At 44.4% G+C, this 12,500-nt stretch overlaps 1 protein-coding gene across 1 annotated transcript in view; it reads left to right on the top strand.

The window, feature by feature from the left end:
• Window positions 1–12,500, top strand: part of acbd6 (acyl-CoA binding domain containing 6) — a 29,398-nt gene that overhangs the window by 7,458 nt on the left and 9,440 nt on the right. The window contains exons 4-6 of the mRNA XM_062999571.1: window positions 85–170; window positions 3,218–3,323; window positions 9,200–9,289. Coding sequence (XP_062855641.1) covers window positions 85–170; window positions 3,218–3,323; window positions 9,200–9,289 — 282 coding nt within the window. The remainder of the gene's footprint in view (window positions 1–84; window positions 171–3,217; window positions 3,324–9,199; window positions 9,290–12,500) is intronic.

Genomic DNA, 12,500 nt, shown 5'->3' on the forward strand with positions numbered 1-12,500 from the left:
AGAGAGAGGAGCAGGAAATATTAACACAAAGTGTGTGTGTGTGTGTGTGTGTGTGTGTGTGTGTGTGTGTGTGTGTGTGTGTAGTGTTTATCAGAGAGAAGAAAAGGAGAGCGCAGGACGATGTTTGGTGGAGCGGCGGTGAGCTGTTTATACCAGGAGGAGACAATCAGGTAACACACACACACACACACTAACACACACTCATACACACACACTAATATACACACACTCACACTAATACACTCACAATAATACACACACTAACACACACATACACTAATACACACACACTTATACACACAAATACACACACACACTAATACACACACACACTAATATACACACACTCACACAAATACACTCACAATAATACACACATTAACACACACACACACTAATACACACACACTTACACAAATACACACACTTACACAAATACACACACACACACTAATATACACACACTCACACAAATACACTCACAATAATACACACACTAACACACACACACACTAATACACACACACTTACACAAATACACACACTTACACAAATACACACACACACACTAATATACACACACTCACACAAATACACTCACAATAATACACACATTAACACACACACACACTAATACACACACACTTACACAAATACACACACTTACACAAATACACACACACACACTAATATACACACACTCACACAAATACACTCACAATAATACACACATTAACACACACACACACTAATACACACACACTTACACAAATACACACACTTACACAAATACACACACACACACTAATATACACACACTCACACAAATACACTCACAATAATACACACATTAACACACACACACACTAATACACACACACTTACACAAATACACACACTTACACAAATACACACACACACACTAATATGCACACACTCACGCAAATACACTCACAATAATACACACACTAACACACACATACACTAATACACACACACTTATACACACAAATACACACACACACTAATACACACACACACTAATATACACACACTCACACAAATACACTCACAATAATACACACACTAACACACACATACACTAATACACACACACTTATACACACAAATACACACACACACTAATACACACACACACTAATATACACACACTCACGCAAATACACTCACAATAATACACACACTAACACACACATACACTAATACACACACACTTATACACACAAATACACACACACACTAATACACACACACACTAATATACACACACTCACGCAAATACACTCACAATAATACACACACTAACACACACATACACTAATACACACACACTTATACACACAAATACACACACACACTAATACACACACACACTAATATGCACACACTCACGCAAATACACTCACAATAATACACACACTAACACACACATACACTAATACACACACACTTATACACACAAATACACACACACACTAATACACACACACACTAATATACACACACTCACGCAAATACACTCACAATAATACACACACTAACACACACATACACTAATACACACACACTTATACACACAAATACACACACACACTAATACACACACACACTAATATACACACACTCACGCAAATACACTCACAATAATACACACACTAACACACACATACACTAATACACACACACTTATACACACAAATACACACACACACTAATACACACACACACTAATATACACACACTCACACAAATACACTCACAATAATACACACACTAACACACACATACACTAATACACACACACTTATACACACAAATACACACACACACTAATACACACACACACTAATATACACACACTCACACAAATACACTCACAATAATACACACACTAACACACACATACACTAATACACACACACTTATACACACAAATACACACACACACTAATACACACACACACTAATATACACACACTCACACAAATACACTCACAATAATACACACACTAACACACACATACACTAATACACACACACTTATACACACAAATACACACACACACTAATACACACACACACTAATATACACACACTCACGCAAATACACTCACAATAATACACACACTAACACACACATACACTAATACACACACACTTATACACACAAATACACACACACACTAATACACACACACACTAATATACACACACTCACACAAATACACTCACAATAATACACACATTAACACACACACACACACTAATACACACACACTTACACAAATACACACACTTACACAAATACACACACACACACTAATATACACACACTCACACAAATACACTCACAATAATACACACATTAACACACACACACACACTAATATACACACACTCACACAAATACACTCACAATAATACACACATTAACACACACACACACTAATACACACACTTACACAAATACACACACTTACACAAATACACACACACACACTAATATACACACACTCACACAAATACACTCACAATAATACACACATTAACACACACACACACTAATATACACACACTCACACAAATACACTCACAATAATACACACACTAACACACATACACTAATACACACACACTTACACAAATACACACACACACACTAATACACACACACTAATACACACACTAACATACACATTAATATACACTCACACACTAATATACACACACTCATACACACACACTAATATACACACACACTAACATACACATTAATATACACTCACACACACACATACACACACTTATACACACACACTAATATACACACACACATACTCACAATAATACACACACTAACACACACACACACTAATACACACGTGTGTATGTGGGGGTTACAGGTCAGCAGGTTGATGAATGATCACCTTTATTGATTAGTTGACCTCAAACACACTCGTTCACTTTTACACAAACTATCTGATACACACCAGTCATACTGTCACACACACACACACACACACACACACACACAAACACACACACACACACACACCAGTCATACTGTCTCACACACACACACAACACACACACACACTTCTGTATCAGCGATGTTTATTAAACAGTAATCTTTTTTCATTGTGTGTGTGTGTGTTTTATTGTGTGTGTGTGTGTGTGTGTGTGTGTGTGTGTGTAGGGAGGAGGATAAAAACATATTTGACTTCTGCAGAGAGAATAACGTTGAGCGAGTCCGCTCGGCCCTCAATGCCAAACACATCAACGTCAACACCAAGGATGAGGAGGTGTGTATTCCTAAATCTCACCCTGTACCTTACACACACACACACACACATATATACACACACACACACTCTCTCTTTCACACACACACACACACATTCTCTCTTCTCTCTCTCTCTTGTCCCTAATTGCTGTAGTTTGGTCTGGTTGTCAGTAGGCGGCGCTGTTGGAGTTTCAGGTTTTTTTTCCTTATAGTCCTCAGTCCATTGTGGACGTGTCCCAAATCACACACCCTCGTCACTACGTAGGCCACATGAACACACAAGCCTAAAACAGCTCATTTTACTGTGGATGTGTCCCAAATCACACACCCTAGTCGCTATGTAGGCCACATCAACACCTAAAAAACACCACACTATCATTCTACTGTGGACGTGTCCCAAATCATACTCTCTCATCACTATGTAGGCAACATAAACACTATGTAGGCCACCTCTCAGTCCTTATTCTACTGTGGACGTGTCCCAAATTGCACACCATAGTTACTATGTAGGCCACCTCAGATTCCTCATTCTGCTATGGACATGTTCTAAATCACACACCCTAGTCACTTTGTAGGCCAAATGAACTTATGAAAGCACCTCAGTTTATTGTGTCCGTGTCCCAAATCACACACCCTCGTCACTATGTAGGCCACCTCACAGGGCCCAACAGCATCAACCTGGCAGTGGTGGGGCTTGAACCAGCAACCTATCGATTACTAGTCCTGTACCTTAACCGCTAGGCTACAGCTGCCCAGTCCTCATTCTACGGTGGACGTTTCCCAAATCGCACACCCTAGTCACTATATAGGCCACATGAACACCTAAAACACTTCATAGTGCTTAGACAGCTGTGGATGTGTCCCAAATCACACACTGTAGTCACTGCATGAGTGCGCTTACCCCACATTAACGTGTCCGGACACAAAGCTGTTACTGTACACACACACACACACACACACACACACATCAGCCTATCACGTTTCTCGCCGTGATCAATGTTCTGCTGATCAATGTTATAAAGCACTTAGTGCTGCACCCCCCCCCCCCCCCCTCACCACCATCAAACCCTGGATCAGCGTTCCCACAGTTCCATTCTGAACTCCCGTAGTTCCGTCCCTTTTATTTTGTGTGTTTAATATCTGGCTCGACTCCTTCAGATCAGACGTCTGATTCGCTGCTGCCGCCTCTCACGTCTTCATCCGTCCTTACGAGATGCTTCCACAGAAACGTTCCTCTCATGTGGTGCTGTGGTGTTCTCACCACTTCAGAAGCTTCATGAGGAACGTACGTTTCACCTCCCATGTGGAATAAAACACTTCAGTTCAGTTTCATGCTGAAGCCACCACGTTTCCTCCACCGGAAAATCAAGGATGTTCTGATCTGCTTTATGTAAGAACACAATGAAGATCAAAGAGCTTCAAGGGATCCAGTCATTTCATGGCAGGAAAAAAACAGTTCTTCTGAAGTTTACTGTCGTTTTCCTGAGGTTCTTCTGTGGTTCTTTTGTCTCTTCTCTGGTTGTTCTGTTGTTCTTCTGAGTTGTGTTATGGTTCTTCTATGGTTCTTGGTTCTTCTCTGTTTTTTCTTTGGTTCTTCTATGGTTCTCTGTGGTTCAGTGTTTCCTCTCTGGCTGTTCTGGGTTCTCGCTTGGTTCTTCTGGGGTTGTGTGGTTCTTCTATGTTCTTCTGGGATTTTTCTTTGGTTAAACTGGGTTCATCTCTGGTTCTTCTTTGGTTTTTCTGTGTTCTTCTGTTGTTCTTCTGAGGTTCTTCTGTGGTTGTTTTTTCTGTGTTCTTCTCTGGTTCTTCTGTTGTTCTTCTTCGGTTCCTCGGTGGTTTTTCTCTGGTTTTTCTTTGGTTTTTCTATAGTTTGTCTGTGGTTCTTTTGGGTTCTTCTCTGGTTCTTTTCTGGTTCTCCTGTTGTTCTTCTGAGGTTCGTCTCTGGTTCTTCTCTGGTTCCTCTCTGGTTCTTCTGTTGTTCTTTTCTGGTTCTTCTTTGGTTCCTCTGTGGTTTTTCTTTGGTTCTGCTGGGTTCATCTCTGGTCCTTCAATGGTTCCTCTCTGGTTCTTCTGTTGTTCTTTGGTCCTTCTATGGTTCTTCTGAGGTTCTTCTGGATTCTTTTAAGGTTCTTCTCTGATTTTTCTAGAATCTTCTATAGTTCTTCTTAGGTTCTTCTGTGGTTCTTCTATACAGTGTATCACAAAAGTGAGTACACCTCTCACATTTCTGCAGATATTGAAGTATATCTTTTCATGGGACAACACTGACAAAATGACACTTTGACACAATGAAAAGTAGTCTGTGTGCAGCTTATATAACAGTGTAAATTTATTCTTCCCTCAAAATAACTCAATATACAGCCATTAATGTCTAAACCACCGGCAACAAAAGTGAGTACACCCCTTAGTGAAAGTTCCTGAAGTGTCAATATTTTGTGTGGCCACCATTATTTCCCAGAACTGCCTTAACTCTCCTGGGCATGGAGTTTACCAGAGCTTCACAGGTTGCCACTGGAATGCTTTTCCACTCCTCCATGACGACATCACGGAGCTGGCGGATATTCGAGACTTTGCGCTCCTCCACCTTCCGCTTGAGGATGCCCCAAAGATGTTCTATTGGGTTTAGGTCTGGAGACATGCTTGGCCAGTCCATCACCTTTACCCTCAGCCTCTTCAATAAAGCAGTGGTCGTCTTAGAGGTGTGTTTGGGGTCATTATCATGCTGGAACACTGCCCTGCGACCCAGTTTCCGGAGGGAGGGGATCATGCTCTGCTTCAGTATTTCACAGTACATATTGGAGTTCATGTGTCCCTCAATGAAATGTAACTCCCCAACACCTGCTGCACTCATGCAGCCCCCGACCATGGCATTCCCACCACCATGCTTGACTGTAGGCATGACACACTTATCTTTGTACTCCTCACCTGATTGCCGCCACACATGCTTGAGACCATCTGAACCAAACAAATTAATCTTGGTCTCATCAGACCATAGGACATGGTTCCAGTAATCCATGTCCTTTGTTGACATGTCTTCAGCAAACTGTTTGCGGGCTTTCTTGTGTAGAGACTTCAGAAGAGGCTTCCTTCTGGGGTGACAGCCATGCAGACCAATTTGATGTAGTGTGCGGCGTATGGTCTGAGCACTGACAGGCTGACCCCCCACCTTTTCAATCTCTGCAGCAATGCTGACAGCACTCCTGCGCCTATCTTTCAAAGACAGCAGTTGGATGTGACGCTGAGCACGTGCACTCAGCTTCTTTGGACGACCGACGCGAGGTCTGTTCTGAGTGGACCCTGCTCTTTTAAAACGCTGGATGATCTTGGCCACTGTGCTGCAGCTCAGTTTCAGGGTGTTGGCAATCTTCTTGTAGCCTTGGCCATCTTCATGTAGCGCAACAATTCGTCTTTTAGGATCCTCAGAGAGTTCTTTGCCATGAGGTGCCATGTTGGAACTTTCAGTGACCAGTATGAGAGAGTGTGAGAGCTGTACTACTAAATTGAACACACCTGCTCCCTATGCACACCTGAGACCTAGTAACACTAACGAGTCACATGACATTTTGGAGGGAAAATGACAAGCAGTGCTCAATTTGGACATTTAGGGGTGTAGTCTCTTAGGGGTGTACTCACTTTTGTTGCTGGTGGTTTAGACATTAATGGCTGTATATTGAGTTATTTTGAGGGAAGAATACATTTACACTGTTATATAAGCTGCACACAGACTACTTTTCATTGTGTCAAAGTGTCATTTTGTCAGTGTTGTCCCATGAAAAGATATACTTAAATATCTGCAGAAATGTGAGGGGTGTACTCACTTTTGTGATACACTATAGTTCTACCTTCAGGATTGACCTGTGTGCAGTATTGTTGATGGTATTCGTGGTGTTTTCGGGGGTATGAGGGGGGAGTTTGGTGGCAGCGTGTGGTATTCAGGGTGACGGTTTGGGACACAGCCGTGGTGCATCCTGGTCAGGGTTGCAGTGGGGAACGTTCTAACCCGGGTTCTCTGTAGTGATCTTCTCCGGACTGAACCGAGGGAGGAGAAAAGTCGCTCTGCACGTCCGATGAAAAGTTGACGGAGCGTCCGAGCGGGCGGCGGCCACGCCCCGCTCCCTCATAAATATCAATTGTATCGTGGGGCGGCGCTGATCGATACGATTTAAAGCGAGGAACTGGACGTCTGGACTTCGCTTTATCTAATTGGTCCTCGCTGAGAAATGAAGTGGCCGCTGGGCGGGAGGGGACGGGTGAGCTCCGTCCATCCATCACGACCGACCGCGCTCCCGCTGACCGCACATTCCTTTCCCCAGCACAAATACCCATAATGCTCCTCTCTCTCACTCTCTCCCGCCCGGAGCCGGACCGGACCTGCCATCACCTCATTAGGGCGGCGGGCAGGAGCTTCAGGCTCCGAGTTATTAATCGTCCTGCAGTTTTTATTTCTACAGTGAAGTAACTTCATCTGTGTCTTTATTCACACACACACACACACACTCTCACACACACTCTCACACACACACCACTCATACTCACACTCACACACTCTCACACACTCTCACACACTCACACACACACACTCTCACACACTCACACACACACACACCACTCATACTCACACACACACACACACACTCTCTCACACACACACACACACACACACACTCACACACACACCACTCATACTCACACACACACTCTCTCTCACACACACACACACACACACACTCTCTCTCACACACACACACACACACTCTCTCACACACACACACACACACTCTCTCACACACACACTCTCACAGACACACTCTCGCTCACACACACTCACAAACACAACACATACATGCTCATACTCACACACACACACACACGCTTGCACACTTACACACACACACACTCTCACACACACACTGTCACACAAACACACACTTTCAAACAAACACACACACACACACTTACGCTCACACACTCTCACACACACACTCTCACACACACACACTCTCACACACTCACAAACACACACACACACTCTCACACACACACTGTCACACACACACTTTCAAACAAGCACACACACACACTTACGCTCACACACACACACACACACGCACACACACACGCACACACTCTCTCACACACTTACGCTCACACACACACACACACACGCACACACTCTCTCACACACTTACGCTCACACGCACACACACACTCTCACACACTTATGCTCACACACACGCGCGCGCACACACACACTTATGCACTCACACACACTCACACACACTCACACAACACATACACGCTCATACTCACACACACTCAGACGCTCACACATTTAGGGTGTAGGGTTTAAGATCTAGTGTTTAGGGTTTAGGATTTGGGATGTAGGATTTATGATGTAGGGTTTAGGATTACAGTTTAGGATCTAAGGTTTAGGATTTGAAGTTTAAAATTAGGATGTAAGGTTTAGGATTTTGGATTTAGGATGTAGTGTTTAGGGTTCAGGACTTAGGGTATAGGGTTTAAGATTTAGGGTTTAGGATCTAGGGTTTAGGGTTTAGGATTTAGGTTGTAGGATTTAAAATGTAGGGCTTAGGGTTTGGGATTTATGGTTTATCATTTTGGATTTAGGATTTAGGATGTCGGCTATAGGGAGTAGGGTTTAGGGTTTAGAATTGGGGTTTAGGATTTGAGAGTTTAAGGTTAAGGATCTAAGATTTAGGATTTAGTGATGTAGGGTTTAGAACGTATGGTTTAAGGTTTAGGGTTTAGAATGAAGCATTTAGGATTTTGGATTGCACTTTTTTAGTTACCTATAACCTATAAGTTACTATAACCTGTGTGTGTGTGTGTGTGTGTGTGTGTGTGTGTGTGTGTGTGTGTGTGTGTATGTTTCAGGGTCGAGCTCTGCTGCACTGGGCGTGTGACCGAGGACATAAAGAACTCGTCACTCTCTTACTCAACCACAACGCCGATATCAACAGTCAGGTACACACACACACACACACACACACACACACACACTCACACACACACTGTGGCCGTTCTTCTGCACTCAGGGTTTGAGTGTGTTTGTCTCCAGTCTGTCATGGCTGAAAGAGTTTGACCATTTAAGAAAGATCTATTTTTCTTTCACTGTCCTAATTTGGATATACTCAGTTCCCTTGTGCACTGGGCTGAACGAGTCTCAGAGCAGCAGAGGCGGGTGGGGCGGGTGGGGCATCAGGCTTCACTCTCTACAAGTAAACATGCAGCTATTAATAAAATAAATCATTATAATAATGTGACCCGTTTACCACACACTCACACACACACACACACACACACACACACACACACACACACTGAGGTTGTAAAGTCCGATCAGTGTGTGTGTGTGTGTGTGTGTGTGTGTGTTAATCCGTCTCCACCTGGCCGTCCTGATCCTCTCTAAAACAGATCAATCAGATCCAATCAGACAAATTGTTGCTCTTCTATAAACCCCCGTAATCACCACATTTATAAATGACTTTCATTTTTATATTGGAGATCAAAGCTTAGAGCTGCACCTGTTACACCCCTGCACACACCCCTCTCCAAAACACACACACACACCTGGGGGGTACAGGGTGATAGAGGGGTGATACAGAGGCGGCATAGTGGTCATATGTGGTGGTACAGGAGTGATATCAGGGTGAAACGGGGGGGTGATATGGGGTGGTATAGGGGTGAGAACCTTCAGCAGGGACCTTCAGCAAGAACCTTTAGCAGGACCCTTTAGTGGGAACCTGTAGTGGGAACCTTTAGTTTGAACCTTTAGCAGGAACCCTTAGCGGAAACCCATAGTGGGAACTTTTAGGTGGAACTTTCATTGGTAAACCTTCAAGCCTTAGCAGGAACCTTTTGTGGGAATCTTTAGCAGGAATCTGTAGCAGGAACCTTCAGCAGGAACCTTTAGTGGAAACATTAAGCTGGAACTTTTAGTGTCAATCTTTATTAGCAGTATTTAGTGGGAACTTTTAGTGGGAACCTTTAGCTGGAATATTTAGTGGGAACTTTTAGGTGGAACTTTCAGTGGTATACCTTCAAACCTTAGCAGGAACCTTTTGTGGGAATCTTTATTAGGAGCATTTAGCGGGAACATTTAGTGGGAACCTTTAGCAGGAACCTTCAGCTGGAACCTTTAATGTAAACCTTTAGCAGGAACCTACAGCAGGAACCTTTAGCAGGAATCTTTAGCGGGAACTTTTAGTGGGAGCCTTTAGTGTGAACCTGTAGCAGGAACCTGTAGCAGGAACCTTTAGTGTGAACCTGTAGCAGGAACCTTTAGTGGGAACCTTTAGTGTGAACCTGTAGCAGGAACCTTTAGTGTGAACCTGTAGCAGGAACCTTTAGTGGGAACCTTTAGTGTGAACCTGTAGCAGAAACCTTTAGTGTGAACCTGTAGCAGGAACCTTTAGTGAGAACCTTTAGTGTGAACCTGTAGCAGGAACCTTTAGTGGGAACCTGTAGCAGGAACCTTTAGTGTGAACCTGTAGCAGGAACCTTTAGTGAGAACCTTTAGTGTGAACCTGTAGCAGGAACCTTTAGTGTGAACCTGTAGCAGGAACCTTTAGTGAGAACCTTTAGTGTGAACCTGTAGCAGGAACCTTTAGTGGGAACCTGTAGCAGGAACCTTTAGTGGGAACCTGTAGCAGGAACCTTTAGTGGGAACCTTTAGTGTGAACCTGTAGCAGGAACCTTTAGTGGGAACCTACAGGGGGAATCTTTAGCGGAAACGTTAAGCTGGAACTTTTAGTGTGAACCTTTAGCAGGAACCTTTATTAGGAGCATTTAGCAGGAACCTTTATTAGGTACCTTTACCAAAAATGTTAAGCTGGAACTTTAGCGGGAACCTACAGCAGAAAGCTGTAGCGGAAACCCTTAGTGGGGACCTTTTAGGGGGACTTTTGGCGGGAACCTTTAGCGGGAACCATTAGCAGGAACCTGTAGCGGGAACCTTTAGCGGCCGGTGTTTAGCTCTCCTGCGTGACTCTCATTCGTCCCCGTCTGCCACGATATGGACACTCAACAGCTTTATTTGTGCTGCTCGAAGCGTCCACATAAATACTGCAGGACATTAAAACTGTCCACAGTGAGAGAGCGAGAGAGAGAGAGAGAGAGAGAGTGAGACAGCGAGAGAGAGAGAATGAATTAAAGTGTTTCCCAGCAGCGGTTCTGAGCGGCGGCGGGTGTTAGCGCTCCTTCCCCGCGCGGCCGCATTGATTTCCATATTACTGCGGGTTTGTGCATTTATTTATTTTACGTCGCTGTTTTTAAACCGCGCGGACGATCGCGGCCCCGCCCACGTCCTCTCCCCGGAGTGGAATCACTTAATGGAGGCTAAGACGTCCCGGGGGGACTGGGCGGAGAGGCGGCCGCGGGGGTGCAGCGAGGAGGGGGGGGGGGGGGTGAATATGGTTAGCGTTTTGTTTACGGAGACGCGCGGTTAATGCTGAATAGGCGACTGAGAAACGACTCTGGTAAATCGATGGCTGATCAATCCCGCCGCTGGCACGCGGTCTGGAGGCGCTATGCTGCGCTAACCGTTCCATTTAACCGGATTTAAGAGTAAAGCCGCCGTGTTTGGAAGGGAGCCGCCGTTTAGGTTCCTTATTTTGGGTCCTGGTGCGCTCTGGCGACCCCTGTTGGCGGCCTTGCAGTCGACATGACAGAATCCGCCGCCAACCATTTATACACAGAGTCTAAACACATAGAAGGATCGCGCTACTCTCTCTGTATTCCTCTGTCGCTTGTGTAGACGCCTCGACCAGACTGTAGGAGTCGCTGTTTCCTTTATCTTCCCCTCAATTCGCTCCCAATTTAGTCATATCCAATTCCCCCCACTGGAATTGTGCTAGCACTGCCCCACGCTGGTTGAGGAGGGTTAAGACGATTGAGCTCTCCAGATTATCTGTTGCTTTTGCAGATGCTTCGACCGGACAGCAGGGGTCGCAGTTGTACCACGGCAATAAATTTATTTTACCTGTTGGCACAGGTGATCATGCCAGGCGAGCTTGAGACTCCGGCGCCCATGTGCAAGCGTATTAGTCCGCTGCGCCACCCCACCGCCCAAGAATCGCCGCTTCATCGTGCCCACTACAGTATCGGACTGTTGCGCCACCCGAGCGCCCGGCTGTAATTTTGAGGGTAACGATGAGTGACGTGTAAATCTCAGAAC

The sequence above is a fragment of the Trichomycterus rosablanca genome, chromosome 7 (assembly GCF_030014385.1).
Source record: "Trichomycterus rosablanca isolate fTriRos1 chromosome 7, fTriRos1.hap1, whole genome shotgun sequence".
Taxonomy (NCBI): Eukaryota; Metazoa; Chordata; class Actinopteri; order Siluriformes; family Trichomycteridae; genus Trichomycterus; species Trichomycterus rosablanca.